Source organism: Eleginops maclovinus, chromosome 19 (assembly GCF_036324505.1).
Source record: "Eleginops maclovinus isolate JMC-PN-2008 ecotype Puerto Natales chromosome 19, JC_Emac_rtc_rv5, whole genome shotgun sequence".
Lineage (NCBI taxonomy): Eukaryota > Metazoa > Chordata > Actinopteri > Perciformes > Eleginopidae > Eleginops > Eleginops maclovinus.
The window spans coordinates 2,781,538-2,807,946 of record NC_086367.1 but is presented as its reverse complement, the minus strand read 5'-3'; the positions used below and the strand labels follow the sequence as shown (position 1 = coordinate 2,807,946).

The 26,409-nt window shown below is 40.8% G+C and overlaps 1 protein-coding gene across 1 annotated transcript in view; it reads left to right on the top strand.

Annotated features, from left to right (window-relative positions):
* rragd (ras-related GTP binding D) overlaps positions 1 to 25,893 on the top strand; it is a 58,077-nt gene extending 32,184 nt beyond the window's left edge. The window contains exons 6-7 of the mRNA XM_063909218.1: positions 13,050 to 13,198; positions 25,157 to 25,893. Of these exons, the coding sequence (XP_063765288.1) occupies positions 13,050 to 13,198; positions 25,157 to 25,308 (301 nt within the window). The 3' untranslated portion in view covers positions 25,309 to 25,893. The remainder of the gene's footprint in view (positions 1 to 13,049; positions 13,199 to 25,156) is intronic.
* The last annotated feature ends 516 nt before the right edge of the window (positions 25,894 to 26,409 follow it).

Here is a 26,409-nt window from a genome sequence, read left to right as displayed (position 1 = left end):
AGTAGAAGTACCAGAGTGTAGGAATACTCTGTCACAGTAAAAGTATTCTAAATGTTCCTCCAGTGAAAGTAGAAAGTACTCTCATCTAAATGTACTTAAAGTAGCGACAGTAAAAGTAGTCATTGTTTGATTGGTCCATTTCAGAATAATATCTCTGATATGTTTTATAATGATTGATCATTAAAGTGTTCTCAGAGCTGGTAAAGGTGCAGCTAGTTTGAATGGCTTTGTATACTGCAGGGTAGCTGCTGATTTACTCCAGGTGAACTACAGTCTGATTTAAGGGCTGATCATATTTACCATCATTCATCCAGATCTGTAAAGTAACTAAAGGGATTAAATACATGTGGTGGAGTAAAAGTACACCATTTAACTCTGAATTCTAGTGGGGCAGAACTACAAGTATCTCAACATTGTAACTCAGTATAGTGCTTGAGTAAATGTACTCACTTACCTACTTTACACCACTGGAAGTCAAAGCCTTGCACAGAGGCATTTTCAAACTAGTCAACAGTGGTGCTAAAATTGTAAACTGACTGCTTCTTATTATTACCACAACTTCTTCAGTTATTCTGACTGCTAAAATCATCTCTTATTCCTCATTTTAAAGCCGATATTCTGTGAAGAGAGGGAAGGGTTTCGGATCATTGTCACCTTTTTCATACCCGATGAGTTTGCATTCCTGGACTATGATCATGCTTAAAAATACATTAATCTGAAGGAGAAGAGATGCTATATACCAGATTATAGCTAAAAGCTCATTTCCATAATCAGTCCCTGCAGGCACATGCATAACAAGTGCTTTTGAACATGTTTTTGATGCCTTGTTGTTTAATGAGTTCCTAATTTGTTTCAATTTAAAGCTATTATATTACAGTATTCGACTCGTGTTTTTGATATGTAAAGTCTAATTGGTATCCAACATCACTACTAGATATTTTAGCTCATTTACATTTTTGATGGTTGGTATATTATACACTACTCTGAGAGCTGAGTGGCAACCAGCATTTTCCCCCTGAGGGTAAATGACCGTGTTGTTAGCATACAGTACATACCGGGAGGGGCAGCTCTCCCATGTGCTTGGGAAGGGAGTGAGAGAGGAAGTAAAGTATATTAATAGGAACTAATTGCAAGATAAATCACATATCAGGTCATGTAAGTCCAGTTAATTATGCATTGTGTGCAAGTTGTGGGATTCTGATACTTTCCTGGAGCTTCAGCTGTTGCTGTACTTTAGAGAACAGAACAGTGGTGATCACTCATGTACTTTATACATTCACATAAATAATGTTAGCCAACTGTAAGCACTACTGTCAAATTGCATATCAAAACTCCTATAAATATAAAAAATAAGTAAACTATAATGAATTCAAAGTTCACTGAGTGAGTGTCTGCTACGTGTCCCTTTAAAAAAAAAAATTAGATTTGGAAATAAATATATAAAAACAAAAATCCCATAAGACCGGTCCCGCCCACCCCTACCAGACAGGGTAAGCAGTAAGCAATCATTTCAGGAAGAAAAAGAGATATAATTACACATCATTATGTAAATTCTTGTGTATTGTATATATCAAACATGACACATTGTCAACCCACAGTAGGTTGTGGGATGTCTTCTATGTAGCTCCTAAAGCCAGAGCAGCATTTGACAAAGAGATGTGGTTTTCTTTTGAGATTCAACATATTTTTTCCAAAACCATGCACAAGAAGATTTCTCTAAGCCACATTGGTACAAAGGGGAGGAGGGAGAAATAAAGCAATAATTGTATTTCTGCCAATCATGGTCAGTTCCATTTGTCAGAAGGGATGTCAGATATGTCACACGCTACTTTAGGTGTTCAGGGAAATGAAATGCCAGCGGTTTCTTTAAGAGTCTCCTATATTGACCCTCATTAATGCTTTTTTGACCCCTAGAACAGTTGAATGAGCCTTCCCATCTCAGTCTTACATCTAGGGCCAAGATCTGAAATCGAATCACTTAACCTATGAAGTCTTTCTAGTGTAAAGTAGGTTCTGTGAAAAATGTTGAACTGCAAACGTTTATGTCAGCTGTTATGCCGGAGGGTTAGTGACCCCTCACAAAGTGAATAATTTTTTGAGTCTTCAACAGTTACATTTATGTGAGTTTAGTGAAATTCATCACTTGGTCCTAGTATTAAGGGGTTTAGACTCTGTGATGGCCAGAATTCAGTTATATAGTCAATTTGCCAGTTCATAGAGTCCTATTGTGAACCTTGAAATGTTGAGTACCCCAAAGTGTTATGATAGAAATGTATAGTACGGGTCCCCAGCACATAGAAACTTCCAGATGCTAACTGGCATATCTTGGGCAATTTGAACAATTGGAATAAGTTGCATTAATTAGCATATTCAGACAATAGCAAAACAATTGGCTTGGACAATTTTGGAGTGGTTTTGGAGGTAATTGAGGATGTTGAATCTATTTCTGACATTTTCAGGATAAAAAATGGCAGTTTCAACCAGAAAGAGGCCATACTTGCACAATGGACTGACTTTGATGTATTTTGGGTTCTAAAGTTTAGGGGACTGAAATCTTCCATTTTTCATCAATAAATATCAGAAATTGATTCAATATCCTCAATGTCCACATTGGCCAAGCTTTTTTTTAGCTATTGTCTACGTATACTAATTAATGCTTATGAACGCAATTTATGCTAATTGTGCAAATTGCCCAACATATCCAAGTTAGCATCTGGCAGCTCCTATGTGCTGGGGACCCGTACTATACTGTACATCTCTAACATTAAACTTTGGGGTACTATGTACTGTACATGTTGAGGACAAGATACCTCTGCTGCTCTTTACACATTTAAAGAATATTGTCAATTGTAAAGGACAATAATAAAAATGTTGCTAATTGTCAGAACTTCCCAGCTTTCTGTGAACGCTTCCTCTGACGCCCTTGCAGATGTTATCTTCCTGAACAAGTCCTGTCTGCAGCTGAAGGCAGCATTGTTTGAGTAGCTTTGATCAAGCCAAATAAATGTCACGTTAACTTCACCTCTCATCATTTCACTTGTTTACCAAATCAAAGGCAGCAGTAAGAGAACACAGTAGACGGCACGCTCTGTCTGACGGTGATATTAATGACGTTGTCTTCGAGAAGTATCTGTCTCCAACTTTATCATATAATTAAAATATCCGCCTGTAGAAGTTTCCCAACCCCTGGCTAATAGTTCTCGGCAGACAGCACAAAAACTTTGCAAACAAAACCCAATTTTATATCACAAACAAAGAATCTCACTAGGGAATAAATACTATAATACAATATGTTTCTGCCACTTATCTGATATGGATCCTGTTGGCAAGAGGGGAAGGTGCAGAAATTGTTCTGTTCCTTAACACATTGGAGGCAAATTGTTGGATTTGACATCCCTCACATATTTGCAGGTACCAAACGTCTGTGTGATTGTACATTTTGGGCCAGGTGCTGCCCTTAATTACACGGATTTATGATAAAATTGCAAAAAGTGTGAAATTTGGCCTTAAGTTGAGCTCAGGGTATGGAGCTGAAACAGCTGAAACGATAAACAAAGATAAGATATCATCTTTTGATCCCAAATTGTGACATTTTTTAAATTACCAAAGCATCCTCAACAAGGAAGTAAGGAAGGAAAACCACTTCCTCTCTCTAAAGTATGCATTTGTGACATCTGGGCTGGATTATTGTAATTCTTTATCATCAGGATGTCCCAATAATTCCCTTGAGGCTCTCCAGTTGATCCGAAATGCTGTGGTACATGTACTGACAACAACTAGGAAGTCTTTTTTCACCTGTTTTAGCTGCTGAAATTAAAATATTTCACCTCACCTAAAAAGCCCTCAATGGTCAGGCATTGAGGGCTTTTTAAAAAGCATTAAGAATATGCTTAATAATGATTCCTAGAGTTACCAAAAGTGGAATTTGGAGCCACATCCTTCACATACAAAGCTCTTCTCCAGTTTGTGTGTGACAGGAAGACACCTCTCCAAATTTAAAGATGTCCTCTTTGATAATAAAGATCATAGTTAGGGCTGGCTCAGGCTTTCTTGGACCAGCCCTAACTGTTGCTGATTTAGGCTTACATATCCCTTTCTATGCATTTGTTTCCCATACTTTTTACACATTTGACATCCAGCTTATCATTCCCAGAGTTTTCTCTCTCGTCTTGCAGGTTGGCACGTTAAACAGTTGCTCCTGGATCATTGACTTGACGCTCAATGATACTACTATTTTTTTAATCTTCATTCTTAGAGGTTTTCATTGTTACCATAATTGGTATGATTATTTCAGCTGTTTTGTTGCTATCCCTTGTATGACTCATATTTAATAGTTAGTAAGTAGTTTGTAGATTTTGATTGACACCCTCCTCAATCCACTTTTTCATATATGTTCGCAAATGTTTAATGTTGTCATTTTATTAAGATTTATATTCTGTTCACACAACATCTATTGCAGTGATTTTCAACCAGTGTGCCGTGAGGGATCGTCAGATGTGCCGTGGGAAATTGTCCAATTTTAGTTCATCGGTCCAATATCATATTATTTAGATGCTGCAAATATTTAGTCTGTGCCTGCAATGCTGTCACGATCTGTCTGTTTTCCTGTTTTATTTTGAAAGGTGTCCACCCCTTGTGTTTTGTCTGTGGTTGGCTCCTGTCTTTGTGTTTTCCCTCCTGTCTGATTACTGATTCTGTTCACCTGGTGCCCTATTGTTTTTCTTGCCCTGCCCAGCTGTGTCTTGTCCTCTGATTAGTTCTGCATGTATTTAAGTTCTGGTTTTCTGTTGGTGGTTGTGGGATTCTTGCGTTTAAAAGGAAGAGAGATTGCTTGTCTGTATGGCATATATCCAGTCACCTTGAATAAAGGGTATTTGCAGTTAAAATATTTGTCTATCTGCACTTGGGTCCATCCTGCGCTACTCAAACCTGACAAATGCAGTGGCTGACTAAGTCACGAAATTCTCTTCCAAGCAGTGTGATAATGACTTTGTTCATTTAAGACGGGCGAGGTTGCAGGTTAAAAAAAATGCAGACTGAACAAACTTTTGACCCAGAAGAAGAGCCTCGTGTGAGTGGTGGTCAAAAACCGGAAATGTGTCATTTTGTAACTTTTATGGTTGTTTGTGTGTAAATAAAATAAATATACCGCGGCTCAAAAGAGGTTATTAAAACACTGATCTTTTGGACTCATGTCTGTCCGTGGAGAAAGACAGGGTGCTTCCACTTTCTCCTTTTCTAAAGCCAGTGGTGCATTGAGATGTTTCTGTGATGGTTACATGTCTGCACAACCCATATGTCATGTTTAAATGTTAATCATACATGTGGAAGGGCACAGTGAATCCTCACCATAAAGGTCACGTTCTATATTGTATTTCAACAATATATAACAGGTCTCAGATATATACAGAACATGTTCCAAAAGTGCTGATTCTGTGACTGTAGCTTTAAATGCTAATAAGCTGCTGCTGGCCACGCCCCGTTGCAAACGTGCTTCTGGCTCTCCGCCACCCACCCGAGCAGCTCCATGGTAATGGAGAAGAGAAGCGTTTCCCAATGTCCACCTGCAGGAATTCAGCGGTGTCGGGTTTTTGCGACCTAAACCAGCACAGAGTCTTCCTAGACATCCTGCTGAATACACAGACACACAGAGGTGCTGCAGGAGGGGATTCAGATAAGAGGGCGGGCGGGGGCTTACGGTGGTTTGTTGTTGCTAATGCTGTACAACCCACAAATGAGGTCAAAGATACATTTTACATCACGTAGGATCCAAACTCACCTATTCTTTGAGTGGCTTTCACATACTTGGATCAGGAGGGAAAGAGAGAAGCTTTATGCTGACACTTCCTGAGTTTCTTTACACACAGGGGAGACATATATTAAAGAAAAAAAGTGCATTTTGCATAATAGGGGACCTTTGAATCAATTGTTGAAGTTGATGCTGGGGAGTGGCACATTTTGAAGCTGCTCCATTGTATAGAAGATGGAGTATTTCATGCAGAGGGCCATATTGGCAGTAGCTTAGGTAGGAATCTACCTTCCATCAAACCTCAGAATGGTTAAGTGGACCATTTTGTTCCTCTCCGACAGAATCACAGGAGGAAAAAAGAGTTGTGTTTGCAAAGCACTCTTCTCTTCAAAAGTGACTGTCAAGTCCTTAACATCTACAAATAAAATTCAGCTCTCATTTTCTTTGGGAACAAGTGTAGCATGTAGTGCTTCCACAGTACTTGTGGAACCATTGCTTTAATAAGCGCTATTAGTCCATGTTTTAAACCAACCATTGCATCATCAGCGAGCACATCTTTCATCAGGAAGAAAAATCCCTTTTTACATTTCCGAGATTCTTTTATGTTCAGGAAACTGATTACAAACAAAAGATATCTCACGCAATAGATTGTTTAAATGACAAACCGCACCATCCTTCCAAAAATCTGTGGATTCATCTAGTTGCTATATCAATATTACAGAAAGCAATGTTTCAAGGTTTGATTGGTCATATGCACAGCATATACAACGTATATGTTGGCAATGAAAATCTTATATCCCATGCTCCTCCAACAACTCAACATACATGGTGCAAATAAGATAAATAAAATAGTGCAAAAAGAGAGAAGAATATTTACAATAACAACAATAAAGATTTGAGGATGTGAAATATATACATATGTGGAATACATTGAAAGTATTTAAATACTTTACACTGTTGAATGAGGAGGTATGGACAGATGCATATATTACGTATAACAGATGTATATGGCAGATGTGTATAATATATAGATATGTGTACTATAAACAAATATGTATGGCAGATGTGTATAATATATATGTATATATATTATATACATATATACGTATATATATATATATGTATGTGTGTACTATAAACAGATGTGAGCAGACATTCACACAGCTCAGGAGTTCAGCAGTCTTATAGCCTGTGGTATAAAACTGTCCCTGAGTCTGGTGGTCTTGGTCTGGATGCTGCGGTACCGTCTGCCAGACGGCAGCAGACAGAACAGATTGTTGCTGGGGTGATGGGGGTCCTTTTATATCCTACCTGCCTTCTTCCTACACCGCTGGGTGTAGAGGTCCTCCATGGATGGCAGCTCCGTCCTGGTGATGTGCTGAGCAGTTTTCACCACCCTCTGTAGAGTCTTACGGTTGAGGGCGGTGCAACTGCCATACCAGGCGGTGATGCAGTCAGTCAGGATACTCTCGATGGTGCACATGTAGAAGTTGCAGAGTATCCTGGAGTCCATGTTGAACTTCCACAGCCTGCGGAGGAAGAAGAGCCGCTGTCGAGCCGTCTTGGATATGACCCTGGTGTGATGTGTCCATGTCAGGTCCACACTGATGTTTACCCCGAGGAACATGAAGCTGCTGACTCTCCACAGGAGTCCCGTCGATGGTGATGGGTGTGTGTGCCTCTCTCTGCCTCTTCCTGTAGTCCACAATCAGCTCCTTTGTTTTGCTGACGTTGAGATGGAGGTTGTTGTCCTGGCACCAAGATGTCAGGGCTCTGACCTCCTCTCTGTACGCCGTCTCGTCGCCGTCTGTGATCAGGCCGATGACGGTCGTGTCATCAGCAAACTTGATGATGGTGTTGGAGCATGATCCGCAAAAGCATCCACACAAATGTTTTTCAATGCACACACAAATGGGTTCCGTTTCACATACTTGTAAATTAAATCCAAATACAGAAAAAAGTTGTACATGTTTATTTTTGATCCACACATATTTGTTTTCCGTGTCAAACCGCTGAACCTGCATACACAAACCGCTTTCTGTGCATGGATCGCTGTGCATTCTTGTGTGGGTTTTTTGAGACTCCCTTGACGCTCACCCGATTCGTACTTGTAATTTTATCCATCTATGGCCAATCGGATATCGTGTCAGTCACTTTGGGAATGAAGTCCTGTAGCTGATGGATCAACTGGCTTTCAATTGAAAGCATGGACAGTGCATTGAGTCGCGGCACTTTACCTCCAGTTTTTCTCCAAGAGTCAGTGTCTCGAATTTGTGCTCCAGTAAATTGTCAACTTTGTTCATTTTCCGTTTTTATTATTTATCGCTGGCGACGTATTCTCTCTGCTCTCTCGTCTCCTCTGCTCAATTACACTTCCCGGGCACTCGCACTAGCCAATCAGCTCTAGATTATGAGATGACGTGGTAGTGGGATGCGAGTACTTTGCCCCACTTGTGTTTATTTTTTTGCCGCACACACTGAATAGAAAACTACTCTGAGCATGCGCAGTGTAGTTTTCACAGCACACATTCATTTTCACAGTGAGAGAGGGGCAGCCCGGAGCTTGTCCCACATCGCTCAGCCCGGCTCAATAGGCACACTGAGGACTCGCTATTGGGACAAACGCAGTCCGAAGCAGCTATGTAGTACACTAAACATGATCTTAAAATATAATTAAACATATATTTTTAAAAATATTATTTTAATTACTTTCTGCCGTCAGCAGCCCCTAATCCCCACCTGCCCCTAATGACGAGTCGCCACTGGTCTCAAATCCCAAAAATTCAACATGAGATTTATGAAAAACAAAATGTAAATAAATCAAATCAATAATAACACTGAGAACGTAATTAAAGGCAATTTTTTATAATCTGCAAGAGAGTGGTACAGGAACATTAGCATTATATCTTCTAACCCCAATAGCTTAGCGGTGGTGACACACAGCCATGCGACCGTGATGTTGGTTGTTTATAGCCTAACCTGAGGTGTTTCACTTTGGCAATTGCATTTAAAAATCATTAAAGTGGTTTTAAAATGTGCCACCAAATAATTATGTATTGAAATATACTGATATCCAATGGAAAGATGGCGTTGGTTTGGTTCTCCGGTCGGCATGCACAAATATGTTGCACCACCATATTGTATATGTTAATTATTGTAAGTCATCTGAAGTGAAAACCAATTTCTAGACACAACATTTTTAATCACATATATTGGGTAAACACAATTCCAGTGGCCTGTACGACAAAGCCAGTTCAACAGACCCTGGATATGTTTGAGCTAAGCGGTATTATGACGCTGGTTATCAACTTGGTAAATCAACCCAGAGTTAACCCTGAAGTACCTTGCTAACAGCAAATCCTGAATTGTCGTACAGGCCTCAGGTGATCCTTGTTCAACCCATGTTTGTTGTCGAAATAATAATGAGGATTGTGTGTGTGTGTGTGTGTGTGTGTGTGTGTGTGTGTGTGTGTGTGTGTGTGTGTGTGTGTGTGTGTGTGTGTGTGTGTGTGTGTGTGAGATTCACCTGTGGCATCACAGTGGGGGCTTCATCTGAACTAGGCCACATGTGGCCTGAAGTTAGTGAATATTTCACCCATCACATCTGTGTTGGGGAACGCTTAGCCAAGGGCACAAACTGATCTCTGCTAATGTTTCCGTGAATAGAGGCGGATGCCAGATTATGTTCTCTCTGTACACACACACACACACACACACACACACACACACACACACACACACACACACACACACACACACACACACACCATTTAGTTAAGCAAGTAACTTAAGTAACTCCTGATAACATTTGCACTCAACTGTTTCCTGGAGCTGCACGTGGAAGTGTGGTAGCTACCAGCTGGACCTGCTCAGATAAATCAGCAGATTGTTATACAGGAGGCTGCCGTCATTATCAGAACAAAACAGTTCGGATATCATCCTCAATTAGAGGCCTTTTTAAATGGATTCCTTTTCACCTCATTAAATGAAGCTACTCCTCTCCTGGCAGGAGAAACCTGGCCCGCTGCGCACATGGAATGCTCATCCACGATTAAGTTATTCCTTTGCCAACTCTCTTTTTGTCAGAGAAACGCAATTATTTATTTTTTCTCTTTGACAACATTGATGAATTTCACTGAAGTCACATTAGCTGTGCATGTTTATCTTATATGACTGACTCCAATCTGTGAAGCACGGCAGCTATTTTTAGCCCTCTTATGTCATCATGTTTAGACCAATGGCCATGTAAATGTGAGATTAACAATGACAGCATTTTATGTATTTTGATAATAACCTTTAATCCTGCATCTGTTCTATAGAGATGCTTTTTTATCATATTCTACTGTGTGCTATGTGACTTGTAAGCAAGTCCTCAGGTACAGATATAAGCCGTACAAAATTGAGAAAGAAATTAAGCTTGGTGCTTTCAGCTTGCGTCCCTGTAGTACAGTTCTTTGTTGCTACTTAGACTCATTTTGTGGATTGTATTCCATTTCCCCAGAACTGTTCCTAAACCAACTTCAAAAACAGTTTTTAATTCAACTAAAGCTGACTCACAAATAGCTTCTGGTATGGTGGGTACTGAAAACCCATCACATACTGTTGTGGTAAATTTTGGACATAACCTTCAAAATAATTGAATGCTTGAAATCCTGTTCAGTATGCTTATCAAGAATCTTCAGTCCTGAAGTACATTATGGCAGTTACAAAAGTGACCAGTAACAGCTAACGTCCATCCGTTTACTTACCCATCATCAATTGCTCATCCAGTGGTGGGTTGCAGAGTTCCAGCAAGACGGTCCAAATCTTCCCTTTCCTCGGCCATATCATATACCCAGCTCTGACTGGGTAATATATAATCCCTCCACCTGGGCCGATCAGGACCAAAGGTGAGAGGAGGATCCAAGATAGAGCGTTCAATTGAGAGCTTTGCCTTCTGGCTCAGCTCCATCCATCCATTGCCAACCTTGTATTGAGTCGGGTCACGGAAGTAGGAGTTCCATCAGAGGACCCAAACATCCCTTTCCCTGGCCACATTAACCGGCCCTTCCAGGCCAGCGTAGAGATGATCTGTCTACCCAAGGGATCAGTGGTGGCTCTACTCCAAGTCCCTCCCGGATGACTGAGCTTCTCACTTTAAACCTAAAGCTGCATTCACATGATTCACATAATAAGCAGTTTTGTCTTTACTCTTAGCGAAGTTTTGCGCAGAGCACACCATCAAAAAGTTAAAGCCAGTTATGTTTTGTGTCTATGGTTACTGTGGTGACTATTGCCACTCAATATCAGGGATTGGCTAACTGGGCAATCTAATTGGATGTGTGTAATCTCCATTAACAACAAAGTTTTAGCTTTTTCAATATCATTTATTTCCAAAGAAAAACAGCGAGTACAGCTATACGGTCAAAAAACTGTTGCTCTTCCCAGTTACAATCACCTAAATACCCAGTGCCCCATTGCGCCATCTAGTGCTCACAAACTACAAATGGGCGCAACAGTTACATCATTTGCTAGCTTCACTGCTACAAACAACTGTCCTCTGATTGGTTGTGCGTCGAAAGGTGAGCTGTAATCAAGGTCAAAGATGATATAATTTGAACTTTGAGCGCAGCACTCGGCTTTGGCCATAGACACAGCTCTCTCCATGGAAACACACTGGTAATGCCAGCACAGAGCTGTTTACCGGTATCATGTGAAGCAAGTCTTAGGGAGATACCAGCCCCCCTACGAAGAAAACCCATTTCTGCCGCTTGTATCTGCAATCTTATTCTTTTGGCTATGACCCATCCCTCAGGACCGTACATTGAGAGCGTTGCCTTCTGTCTCACTTGACCCCTGAAAAACATACCAGTAGCAGCCTATGGTACCCAGACTGAAAAAGGGATTAGCTTTTGGAAAATGTGCTCTGACAAGTAAAAGCGACAAGCTGTTATCAACCAGTCATACTTTTGAACACTTTGAGTTGTTTTCTGGAAAATAGGGGACTTTTTACAATGTGATTTTAACGAGTGACCGGGACTTGAATAACCAAAGGGATGCAGGGGAGCTGAGGGTCTTTTCATCTGACCAGTTGTCAAGCTCTTTATTAAAAAAGGGCCTTACTGATGAACTAGGTCATTTGTTTGTTTTAGGGTTTGAGTTGATGCTATACAGTGGGCATATATTGTAGAATGAAGAGTCCCACATGGCTCCAAAAGAGAAGGTCACTCAAAAATATAAACCAGGAAGACATCATTTATATTCCGAAAGAAAACAAAGAGATGTTTGTTCTTTTGTTTGTTGGCCTTCTTCGAGAAAACTGAATAAATTAGAAGAGAAAAGCAAGAAAGAACAGCATGTTCCTTGTTTTTCCCTGCGTTCTGCTCTGCATGTGGTTTTCATTCCCAGTCTCCTATCTGCCTCTGCACGGCTTCTATCACTCATTCAATTTCACTCTCTGTCTGATCCCTTTCCACTTTGCTCTTTACATCCTTAAACTCACAAGTTTGAATTTTAAAATCAGAGGTCTGTGTGCTTCCCTGCTGCAATATCACACTGAGCGGCAAATCCACATAAGGATGGTTCTGCTCATGCCTCTGTTCGAGCTGCATAAATAAAACAAAAACAAAGTGGGATTCTCAAATCACCTCCATGGGTAAAAGACACCTCTGACTGTGCTGCCGAGCAAATAGAGTTTTGCTGCTCCTGTGCTATTTGAATCTATTGAAATGAGGTAATACGCAGACGTTTGGTGCAATATTGGACTCTTTCTATGCAAATGAGCCTCATTGTTAAAACAGTCCAATTCACACAGATCAGTCACAGCCAAACACAGATATATTATTAGCATCTTCACAGGGTTGGCGGATCATCTTAGCACATTTATAGTGAGGTTTACGATGTTAAATTACAAATACGCTGTCAGAATGTCACATTTAAATTCCTTGCCAGAAGTTTTGAGGGATAGCTTTACACCTCGTTGGTCCGGATCTGCAGCTTGCTCTGAATATTTCATTTTAATTTTCCTCTCCTACTGTTTTCTTGGCACAAAGGCAACATTTATTTGTTTGCCTCATGGAACATTTCACTCGTAAAAAAGAGCAATTTGCACTGAGCTAACAAACATAACGGCTATGCTGGCAGTGCATCATTAGCACAACTTCTCTGGTAATTTGGACCTGGAGACAGGGCAGACGGTGGTTGCAAATTAAGCAAAATGTATGGTGCTATCAGCAGTCAATATTCATTCTTTGTGAACTTAGCCTGTGTTTTCTTAACTGAATGAATTGTGAAGAGTATTTTTCTGTCTCCTCTCCTCCAGTCTCACAGACAGTGAAGCTGGGTTACCCTATGACAAGGAGTCTATGGCCATCATCCACCTGAACAACACTACGGTCATGTACCTGAAGGAGGTCACCAAGTTCCTTGCCATGGTCTGTTTCCTCCGCAAGGAAAGCTTTGAGAGGAAAGGTCAGTCCATGTAAATGCATTATAGAAACTATCAGTGTGTTTTATACATCATTCACCCTGCCTTTCGTCTCTTGAGTTCAGCACTTCATATATCAGGTGAAATTGTGATGAGCTATGTTTGGCGCCTGGTGTTCCAGAAGTCCCGTTTCTCCCATTTCCAATGTTACAGGGCTCCAAGTTGGTGTAATTCTAAAGCAACATTCACTAAACAGCAAAAGAGTTCTTTTGGCCTTTGCTGATGAAATGTTGGTATATGGGTGGTGTCTATGGAGACAAAGCCCTTATCAACTTGTCTTTCAACATTTAAGTTCTCTTGCAACCATTGATTTTACCCTTGTGAACTTATTCTCCTCCGTTGAGGACTCGTACACCAGCAGTAACACTCTGGTGTCTTCTAGTCTTTGAAAGACTTATCAGCCAGCACCAGTACCCTCAAAGACTTGTCCTCCATCAGTTGCGATTTCTCGTATACTTGTCATCCAGCACTAAAACTCTCTTGTGCGCTTGTCCTCCCGCATTAACACATTTTTTGGCTTGTCCTCCAGCAGTTGCATTCTGTAATGGAATAGTAGACTAATCCTACAGCTGATATTATATCTCGTAGACCCTACCTCCAGCAAAAAATACTCTTTCGTACTGTGGAACATTGTAATAGGAAGGGACCTCGGCCGAAGGAACCTCATCTGAGTTTCTTTGTAGACTTATCATATCATAATATTGCATAAAAATAAACGCTGCTAACTTGACGAGACGCTTCCTGGATTCTTTTTGGCTATTCCTACGTCAGATTTAAAAACCCTACTGTAGATTCGTCTTTAAGCGTTAACGCTTCCTCATGGACTCGTCCTCCAGCAGAAGCGCTCTCTTGTAGACTCGTCCTCCAGTAGTGGAGCTCTCTCGTAGACTCGTCCTCCAGCAGTAGAGCTCTCTCGTAGACTCGTCCTCCAGCAGTAGAGCTCTCTCGTAGACTCGTCCTCCAGCAGTAGCGCTCTCTCGTAGACTCGTCCTCCAGCAGTAGAGCTCTCTCATAGACTCGTCCTCCAGCAGTAGAGCTCTCTCGTAGACGCGTCCTCCAGCAGTAGAGCTGTCTCGTAGACTCATCCTCCAGTAGGAACGCTTTCTTGTGTCTATTCCCAGCAGTTACATTTCCTGTTGGACTCTCCCGTGAACTTGTCCATGAGCAGAAACCATCTTGTAGACACTCTGTGGTGGACTGATCTTTCAGCAGTACCGCTCGTGGGGACTTGGCTATTGCTAGGCATATGGCTGTTAAATAATATTGCGATTTTATTACCCTTATCGCTATGCACAATATACATCTTAAAGGTCACCAATTATTCAAAATCTTACATTTTCCATGTCTTTTATACATAAATATATGTCCCCTCTGTGCTAAGAGACTCTGAAAGGAACAAACACCCCCTCTCTTTTTGTCCTGATCCTTCTCTATAACTTCATAAATGCTCAATTCAACCAGCGTTATATATTCCAACCAGGCAATACACACTAAACGAAAATAGACCTTTAACAAAGATATGCTCAAAAGAAATTATAAAGTGCTTCAACAAGTAAACCGAGAAAGATATTCCAAAACGACACCAATTAAAGTGCACTGTGTGGAATCATGTATTTTTGACAACAGGTTATTTCTGAGATACATTAGAATTTCAGGCTGTCACTGTGAAAACCACTCTGCAGAGTAATAACGTTCACATCTCAGGACTGTGTGTGTGTTTGCATGTGGTATTAATACAAAAATAACATCTGACTGAGATATGTAGAAAATATATAAAAAATGTGAAATGGGGAAGACAGTTATTTGTGTTTGCAAGAAGATGGTATCCTCATGATACACAAAGGGGGCTTGTCTCACACACACACACACACACACACACACACACACACACACACACACACACACACACACACACACACACACACACACACACACACACTACACCTACATTTTGGAGCACTTAAGTGCTGTATTTACCAGACCAGCAGGCTGTTATTACATGCTGATAATGAAATGATTTATTTCTTCCACTTGGGGAAAAAATGTCAATAATCTTAAGGTGCAGGTAATGGCCAAGACACACGCTTCGCCTGCTATCGTTGTTGATGCACACTTGAAAAGTTCTGTGACATGAGTGCTTCTTGCAGGCCTTGATATAACCTGGTCGTCAATGAAACAGCCAAGCTTGTAGGCTCCCGGTTGTCAAGGTAATGTACCATGCAACTCTTAGAAATGCAAACAAATGGACTTGACCTCAGATGGGAGGATGTGGAGAAGAAGGTCAATTTTGGTAGCTGATTGGGAAACGTTTCCCTCACAGATTTTAATACTGGTAAAGCTTCCTCTGCAAAAACATTAGAACCAGGCAATTCATATTTTGGATCTAATGTTTCATTGAGATTTGGAATCTGACTTCCCTGCTACACTAGTTGGGGCCATATATTTTGAAATATAGTGGGTTATTGCAGCCATGGGCTGGACTTGGGGTCATTTGCTTGTGGGATGGTTTCTTTGGCGTTATATTTGTGAGGCTCTCTTTATTTTGTTGTGGGTGGCATTTTGAATGGGGAACAAATGGATGCTACCTTATCAGATACCCAAATTATTGCCAGACAAGGGATCCACCTCCATTTAGGGCTGTTTTCGACTAAGGATTTTCATAGTCGAATCTGATTCGTCAGATTTTGCCGTAGTCGACTGATAGTCAAACCTTTTTTTTTTCAGATAGCAGCTAGATCTTTATATTTTTCCGTTTCAAACAAAAGAGCTCAAAAAACATGGTAGGTGTGAAACAAATACCTTTATTTATTTAAAGCCAGATGAACGAAACTGGGCATATTAAACATCAGAACAGTTCACATAAAATCGGAACAAAATGGCTTCAAAAACAACAACGTGCCAAAACATGCCTTTATCGCTCAGTTAAGAACCTATTTCTTGGCTTTTAATTCACAGTTTACACTCGGGAATCGGGATAAAATAAATAAATAATTAAACTTATCGCAACAGCCTGGAACTAGTGCAAAATGACATAACACTTCTTTCCAGCCCTGGCCCTTTAAGCTCCCATCGCCTGTCCATCTCCTCGGACAGCGTAGTCTTGATGATCTTTGTGGTTCGACTGTCGTCCGCATGCACCACCAAATGTCTTTTTTAAATATTCATAAGCATGGGGACAGTGGCAGACAGGGATGCATTATTTTCTTGGGACAAAAGCTCTGTCAGAGTGATTATTGGTTTAAGAACAGCGACAATGTCCTCTGCTGTGCGCCACTGTGATGTGGATAGCTCCAGGTCACGATCGGACCGTTTGCTCACACTGTCATCTGTGAGCACGGCTGAAACTGGCCCCTTCTGTTCGATCAAGCGATCGAGCATCAAATAAACAGAGTTCCAACGGGTGACAACATCCTGCATCAGTTTATGCTGAGGAACATTCTGTTGTTTCTGTTTATCTTGAAGTGCTGTGGTGGCCTTTGCGCTTTTTTTGAAATGAGAAACCAAGCGCCTTGCAGCAGCAACAGTGCAGAAATGGGGTCCTGCTTCAGAGCGCTGTTTATGCAGAGTTGTAATGTGTGGCCCGCGCAGCGCACCCCTTTCATATTTCCCCAGGAGGGCTGCTGGACCAACTGGTTGGTGCACGCAACCATGTTTGCTGCGTTGTCATGCACCACAGAAACGATCTTGGTACTTGGAATGTCCCACTCGCAAATTATCTCCCTCAGTTCTCGTGCAATGTGATCGGCTGTGTGACTGTCCTCCATTTGTTTGGTTTCTAAAACAAAACTCTCCAGTCGCCAGTCTCCAGTGATGAAATGTGATGTGACTGTGAGATAAGCCTCCATCTGAAGCGAGGTCCAGATATCAGTTGTGAAACTGACAGCTTCACAGTCCTGTATTGCCCTGTATCTCTGACTGTGTCGATAGATATTTTGTGTGCACGATATCCATCACCGTAGCTCTTGTAGGGACTGTGTAGCCTGGCTCAAGTGTGCGCAAGAGTTCTTTAAATCCCCCACCCTCAACAATGCGCACAGGCCTCATATCAAGTGCCACAAACTCCGCAATCTTTTCAGTAATTTCCCTTTTTCTCTTCTCTGAAAGTGGTGGTCTCATATCAAGTTTTTTTTGCGTTAATCTCGGGTCCTCCTTCTTGACTCAAGAAGGAGGACAAATACTTCTTGACTCAAGAAGGAGGACAAATACTTCTTGACTCAAGAAGGAGGACAAATACGCGTGCGACTTGATGCTGCGCCGGACGCCGGACAGGGCGGGTCATCTTTAACCTTTCCAAAATAGTTCCACACTTTTGATGTCTTTTTAGTAGCTATTGTGAGCCAATAAATCCGTAAACACTAACGGTCCTGTGTGCTGCTCACCTGCGCTCATTTGGATTGCGCAACTGCAGTGGGTGTGATTTATTAATACTGTAATAAGCTAAGACTACCATTTAAACGAACAAATCATTGGAACTCTTTATTAACATAAAATAGACAGATTTTGCATTAAAGTAGGCACCCCATATAGTCAGAATGGTATGGTCTTTGTTGTATAACAACATTTTACGAAGATTCGACTACGAGGTTCATAGTCGAATCAGACCTCTCCGAATCGAATCGTCGAATAGTCGAATATTGGAGGTCAGTCCTACCTCCATTATACTACTTTCTGCTTGACTTGGTCCTCCACTCCCTTCAGGACCCTAACCATAGACAGTCAAAATAAGATCTTTACCTGTTCCAAGCTAATCAAAGCAATGAACCCTCTCTTTCATCCAGTCGTCTCTTTATACAGCCAAGGTCTCCTGCAGTCGTAGATTTGATAGAAACACATCCCACAGTTATCGAGAGTTTTTCACTTCAAGTCTAAATTTGAAAATCAAATTGGTCCTGCAGGAAAGATGAGAGGAACTCCTGTCAGTACGTTCATCGTCAGGTTATCTGCACCAAACTTAACAACAACAAATCCAGTAGTTGTTAAGACATTGCAGTATAAACCAAAATCCGTAGAATTCATCCTCTTGGCAAGAAGACTGTTCCATAAGTTTTTTTGTGCTCAGTGTATAGGGACTTTGCCTTGGGATCGAAGGGTCGCCAGTTCAAGTCCCGATCAGACAATTAAAAAATATGGAGTTTGGACTTCCGGTGGTGACGCTGAAGCGAATGGCAGCCTAAACACCCCACTCCTAACCGGTCAGATATTTGTCCCCTTTGAAGAACATTAGATTTTAAAAAAAAAACTGAAACTTATCATGGAAGGGGATAAACAAAAAAATACTAAACGAAAACAAGACTCAAGACGCGATAGAGGAGAGACTGTCGAAGAAAAATACTACAGCAATGAGAACAATGGCGGCGCTGACGAGATTCGTGCGCTCAGGTCGGATGTTAAAAGTGAAATGAGTGAATTTCGGCTTTCCTTTCGTAACGACATGAAGAACGAGTTGAACGAGTTTAGAGGAGAAATCAACCGTAAACTCCAGGAAACTACAGGTGAGCTACAAGCCACCATTGCAAGAGTGGGTGAGGCCGAACAGCGTATATCCGACATTGAAGACTGGGACATGGCAGCGAAGGAGGCTCTCACCCAGGCACTGGAGAACCGGCCCTGCAGGCTAAGCTAACCGAGCTAGAAGCACGCTCGCGCCGGAACAATCTCCGTATATACGGAGTACCGGAGGAATCGGAGGGGCCCAATCTATCGGAGTTTGTAACGAAGCTCATAAAATCAGAAGTCGGCCCGCCGGTCGCGGATATTGACCTCGGCACAGCGCTGTCACCGGGCTCTTGCCCCAAAGCTTCCCCAAGACGCACCGCCGAGATCACTGGTGAGTTGCTTCCTTGAGTTCAGAGTGAAAGATCAGGTACTGCGTACGGCGTGGAGAAAGAAAGATGTACGTTACGAGGGGAAAAGGATCTATTTTGATCATGATTACCCCCCTGAAATACCGAAGAAAAGAAAGGCATATGTGGGGATACTGAGAGAGCTTTAAGCCAAAGGAATCCGCTTCCAAACGCCACATCCAGCTAAACTGAAGGTGTTCTTTGACAGCGGCACACAGATCTACGAGAGCGCGGCAGAGGCGGCTTAAGACCTGAAGAAGAGAGGATTCCCTATGGAGAACGTTAAGGAGCCTGACCCTGCAGCGCTGAAGCAGCGGAGATTGGCAACGTGGGAGAAGGCAGGTGCAGATCGCCGCAGACAAGTGGTGGTTCAAGGGCGGATAAGAGAGAGACTACGGAGCTTTCAGCGTGCTCCACCCGGAGCAACTGCTGCTGGCGAGTGAAACACCTGGGGGTAAACATCTCCACACATTGCGGGAAAATGCTTACAACTTAATTTTCAGTCTTCTAAAAGAACTAGATTAAAAGTTTTCAATTTATCCTTTTCCTGAGAAGATAATTCCCGTGTTTTTCAACTCTCTTCCAATTTACAAAGATAATAAATATTATTATTCACTGTTCTTGACAAGATGGAACTTTATACCGGTTATGGAGAAACTGACTTAAAAGAATGTCACCGGTGCTCAGTATCTCTTCTGATACTGACGAGAGGCCCTTGATGGACGAGGATCTCCTCTCAATTTGAGGTTTCATTTGAACTTCGGACTTGGAAGTCTTTGTTTTTTGTTTATCTGTTTTTTTGTTCACTGTTCTTGTTCGGGATATCATGGGTAATGTTACACAGGTGTACACAGGTTGAAAAGAGTATCTGCATCATCAGGGATATAAGATAGTCACACTAAATGTCAATGGGCTGCATAATCCGATCAAAAGGAGTAAAATTATAGCTAAAATGAAACGAGAAAAGCTGCAGGTAGTTTTTTGGCAAGAGACCCATCTGTCCTCCTTAGAACATGTAAAATTTTAAAAACTTGGATTTCAAAATACATATTACTCATCTCATAAATCAGGTCGTAGGAGGGGAGTGGCTATACTGATCCCTAATGCAGTACATTTTGAATTTATTTCAGAAGTGAAAGACAAGGAAGGGAGGTTTGTTTTAGTAAAAGGTAAATTAGACAATGAAGAAGTAACCTTACTTAATGTGTATGCCCCCCCAGGGAGCAAAAAAATGTTTTTCAATTAACTATTCGAATTGATAGCTTTGGAAACACAAGGAACTCTAATTTGTGGTGGTGATCTTAATGTCCAACTCCATCCAAAATTAGATACATCTAATCAACGCCAAAAGAAAAGTCCAAATGCCATTTTGGTCCAGCGGATGCTTGCAGAGCTGGGTCTGATTGACGTGTGGAGAGAGTCTCATCCAGGAGAAAAACAATTCACCTATTATTCCCCGTGTCACTCTGTATATACACAAATTGATTATTTATTTATGTATAAATCATGCTGGCACAGAGTCAGGGACTGTACAATAGGGATTAGGGATGTATCTGATCATTCAGGGGTTTACTAAAAAATACACTTTGGAGACTTAATACGAGCATTTAAAAACAGTGCAGAAACAGATTCAACAGGAATTCGAAACATATTTTAAAAATAATGATAACGGAGAGGTGTCTCCAAATACTTTATGGGATGCAGCAAAGGCAGTTGTTCGAGGCAAAATTATTGCCCTCACAGCCTTTCGTAAAAAGGAAAAACAGAGAAAACCTGTTGAACTACAAGAGGAAATGAAGTCATTAGAAACTACACACATGGAACAAAGAGATCCTCAGATATTAACTTAAATAAACAAAATTAAACAGGATATAAATGGTATATATGATGAAGAAATTGAAAAACAACTTAAATTTACCAAACAAAAGTATTATGAGACGGGGCATAGGGCAATGAAACTACTTTCTTGGAGGATTCGAAAACAACGTGAGAAAAATATGATTTATAAGATTAGAAACCCCAAGACACAAAAGGTTTGCAGTGAATCAGAGGACATTCAACATGCCTTTGAACTATATTATAAGGAACTATATACCCAACCGGCCATGGCAGATACAACAATAGAGACTTTTCTAAGTTCACTAGATTTACCATCTATAGGAGAACAACCAAATAAGGAAATGATGGCTGAGATAAATAACAGCAGAAGAACTGAGCAAAGCCATTTCGAGATTGAAGGCTAATAAGGCCCCAGGTTCAGACAGTTATCCATCTGAGTGGTATAAAACCTTTAAACTACAGATAATACCTGTCCTGCTTATTTGTTTCAACCATACACTGAGAACAGGGGAAACCCCCCAATCATGGAAGGAAGCAGTTATCTCTATCATCCCGAAAGAAGGAAAAGATCAAAAGGAATGCAGCTCATACAGACCAATATCAGTCTTGAATGTAGACTATAAATTATTTGCTTCAATCCTATCTAAGAGACTGGAATCCATTGTCCCAGAGCTGGTAGATTTAGACCAAACAGGCTTTGTATTAAACAGATAGACACAGGATAATTTAAGGAGAACACTACAGGTGGTGAGTCATATTACCTCAGAAAACATCAGTGCAATGTTAATCAGCCTAGATGCTGAAAAGGCATTTGATTCGGTGGGTTGGGAATATTTATAGAGGGTACTTGCAAGATTCGGCTTCAAAGATGGTTTTATTAAATGTATTAGAGCGTTATACTTCTTTCCAACAGCCAGGATCAGGGTTAATGGACGCCTGTCACAAACTATTCATTTGGAAAGAGGGACACGCCAAGGCTGTCCCCTGAGTCCGACCGTATTCGCATTATTTATTGAACCCCTCGCTCAATCAATTAGAGAGGACTCTAGATAAAGGGGACTATGGTTAGAGGAGAAGAACATAAGACTTGTATGTTTGCGGATGATGTTCTGCTTTTTATTACAAGCCCAGACTCAAGCATCCCCAAATTGATGTCCCTACTAAAAAAATATAATCTATATTCTGGATACAAGCTTAATATCCAAAAAACCCAAACCCTCACATTTAACTATAATCCCCACCCAGATCCTAAAAGGACATATAATGTTAAATGGGACTCGCCCAAAATATAATATTTAGGAATAAACCTTACTAAAGATATGTCAAAACCTTTTGAAAACAACTACGGCCTCATTAATAAAGAGATCAAATCTGATGTTTCTAGATGGACCCTCCTCCCACTGGATATGAGTAATAGAGTAGAAATCATTCAAATGAATGTGTTGCCACGGCTTCTTTATCTCTTCCAGTCTTTGCCTTTAGAGGTACCCCAAAAACAATTTGATGAGTGGAAGGCCTGGATCTCAAGGTTCATTTGGAACAGTAGACGACTTAGGGTTCAGTTCAAGACTCTGCAGCTGAAAAAAGAGAAGGGAGGAAGAGCTCTACCATGTTTACAGGATTATTATGATGCTGCACAATTGAAACCCTTAGTATACTGGTGCTCTCCAAATTATGAATCTAAATGGAAGTGCCTAGAAACTACTCAGTTAAAAATTCCAATACAATCTCTAATAGGAAACAAAAACCAAGCTGAAATACATTATAACAGCTTGAATCAATGGACTGTATTCACTCTTAAGCTATGGTTTAAGGTTTTGAGGAAGTTAAGAATAGAGAAACAGGTTAGAGTCTTGAATTGGATAGCATATGATCCAGAATTCGAACCTGCTGGATTGGACGGGGGTTTTAAACAGTGGGTTAGGAGAGGTATCACTTCTTTTTGTTCCCTCATCTCAAACAGTACATTTCAGAGTTATGAGTTCATTTCAGCCACATTTGGACTGGAGAAGCAGGACTTCCATAGATACCTGCAGGTCAGAGACTATTATAATCAAGGAGGAGAAGGAATACAATTTAATTTCTATATTTCTTGAGGCATATAAAAAGAAAGATAATAAAAAGTTGGTCTCAAGAATATACGAAAGTATACAAGCCTCTAAAAATCACTCTACATTATACATTAAACAAAAATGGGAGAAGGAATCAGAAACACAAATATCAGAAGAGACCTGGATAGAAATATGTGAGACACGGGCGACCACTGCAAATTCAAGATCTTTAAGAGAGTTCGGCTGGAAGAATGTAGTGAGATTTTTCATAACTCCTAAATTAACAGCACTACAAACAGGCACGCAGAGCCGAGGCTTCTGCTGGAGACACTGTGGTACTCCTATGGCTAACCACTTTCATGTTTTTTGGGCCTGTCCGAAAATCCAGTCATTTTGGAGGGAGGTGTCAACCGAGATAAATAAAATAATGGGGATAGATTTAGATTTTTCTTTTGTTATTTTATATCTCGGTAAAATCCCGGAAACAGTCCTACGTAAGGACAGGTACCTGTTGAAGATTCTTCTGGCAAGTGGTAGCAAAGCCATAACCGGAAGGTGGTTGCAACCAGATCCTCCAACATTGAACCAGTGGCATAGGATCATTCAAGAAATGTACTGTATGGAGAGACTTACCTTTGTTTCAAGACTTCAGTTGGAGAATTGTATGGAACGCTGGGAAAAATGGATCGTGTATGCACCTTGAATAGTGTGACATTTGGCTATGATGTATGTGTATATATGTATAACTGTAAAAGAATATTTAGATTTTAACTGTATCACCCATGATGACCTCACGTTCCTTGTACACGTAAATAAATAAAAAGTTCAAAAAAATAAATAAAAAATGGAGTTTGGACTGGTAGCTGGAGAGGTGCCGGTTCACCTCCTTGGCCCTGCCAACTACACTTGAGCAAGGAACCTGTACTCTGTATAATGTGTATTTTACATTTACTGCACCTTGAGGTTTGGTTGTTGTTTTTTTTGCTTCTAGTGGATTATTAGCAATGTAATATTGCTGCTGGTCTGGTAAATATAACACTTAAGAGAGAAAATGTGTGTGTGTGTGTGTGTGTGTGTGTGTGTGTGTGTGTGTGTGTGTGTGTGTGTGTGTGTGTGTGTGTGTGTGTGTGTGTGTGTGTGTGTGTGTGTGTGTGTGTACTTCCATTCCCTCGTCTCAGAGTCAGGGGGATTTCTCCGTAGGATTTTGGAACATAGCTTGAAATAAGGTCTGTGGTTCACACAAATTTAACAGACGGATCACGTTTTGTTCCACGACATTAAATACATCAGCAGTGACAAGGTGTTTGTTGGAGCCATAATGCATTTTGTGTGTTTTATTTTATCTGCATTAGTTAAATGTAACCTATAGTTCTGGCATCGACCACAGGATGGAGCATTCATTGCAGAGTGCATATAGGGAACCACCTGGTGATCAGACTCAGGTGTGTGGGACGGGAAAGCAAACGAGACAGTGTCGTGGAGTCGAGTCGAACCGTGTGTGAAGTGTTTGTATCAGAGCGTGACTGGCGTGCGCATATTGTTCGCTGAATAGAAACAGATCGAGCATCGTGGATACATTCATAATGGTGAACATATTGAACTGTAAATAAAAGGATCGAGAGACTCAACGACTCATTGGTCATTGTTTATAGTAGTTTAATATAAGTGTCGGGTAACACTTATATTAGTCATTTAAAACCTTTAATTTCATTACAGAAAAAAGCTGTGAGAATTTTGCATAATGTACAACCCAGAGAACATACAACAAATTATTTATTGAGTCGAGGCTGTTAAAATGTAAAGACTTAATAGAATGACAGACGGCTTTAGTTATGCATAAAGCAAAAACATGAATACTACCAGAAAATAGACAAAGAAATGTATTTTAATCTCAGAGGATGAGTATCCTTTCCACCATATGCTATAAATTGTGTGTTAAGTGTTGTGTTTCGTTTTGTAAAGTGTTCATGTTTTGCTTTAAAATAACTGTGTGGAATAAACAAATAAATAAATACTCGGGAACTCGCGTCCGAACCAGTTCTCCCGTACGCATCCCTCAGTGGTTTAAAGTATAGATCATGCTTAAAAGTCACTCCAGCGTTTATCTCATTTTGTTCATTTATAGGAGGACTAAATTGACCTTAATGTTTGATAAAGATCCTTCAGTCTTCCCCTCCCTGACCTGTCTCTGTCTTGTCTTCCCTCACAGGCCTGATTGACTACAACTTCCACTGCTTCAAGAAGGCCATCCAGGAGGTGTTCGATGTTCGAGTTCAGGTCCAACAGAATCGTAAACTCCTGAGTCAGAGGAGGTGGAGCAAACTCTCTATGACCAACGGAGGGCTCAGCAACCCTCCCTGATGACGTCCCATGGGACAAATGAACCCGGAGACATCCTGGAGACCCCGTCCTGGTCCTGGTGATCCTCTGGGCTCCTTGATCTGTTCCATCGTGGGTTTTTTTATATTGCTTGGAAACACCCAATCCTGACCAAATCCACTTGCATCATCTCGGTCCTCAGAAGCAGTTTGTCAACAGCACAGGACAATCTTTTCTTTCATCAGGATTGCTTTTTCTGCACTTTGTTTTTGAGTGGACTCGACCAGAAATATGTGCAGGTTCAGTGATTTTAATTCTCCGTAGCAGGCAGCATCATGTTCTTTCTGATCAACCCTTATAGTGTTAATATTTAAACACATAAACAGCAAGTTATACCTTGATGTGATTTGAAAATGAGGAGATTTTAGTCAGAAAAATGTTATCTAATTATTATTATGTATAATTTGTTTGATATTCAATGAGACAGTCAAATGACAGACGCCAAAAACCCTTTCTGTTTTTCACTGGAGATTACATTGTTAATATGACTACAGATTTCTGGAATATAATAGAATATATGACGCTTAAACCTTCTACCTACTATAATAATAATAATAATCCATTTTATTTGTAGAGCGCTTTTCTAAAAACTCAAAGACACTTTACAGAGATACAATTCATCAAAACATTATTCAAACAACACACTTAAAGGGGTAGTTCAGAATTTTGGACATAGGACCTCATTTCCAAGTTAGCCAGTGTGCTATTTATCAGTGGAGACCGTTTTCAACACGTTTCATCCAGTCCTTCTAGTTGCAGAGTTGGCTGGTGCTAGGCTATATCGCAAGTCAACGGTTTCTGCTAGCCTGCCAATAAAAACAGGCTGACCCACTCCACAGTACACCTGAGGCAAATAAATTGTTAGAAAATAAAACTACCCTTGCATCGCAATGATCACATTACATTTTGAGGGACTAGTTTCTCAGCAGCGGCGGGATTATACTTTGCTCCAGTTAGTTGTGTCGTAATGAAGCTGCGCCGAAAAGTAAACAGAGAAGCGCACTCCAGTCGGGACACCTCGTAGTACAGTGGGATTGAAACATTGGATTGTAAACGAACGACTAGGCAAGGTGTTATGACTGA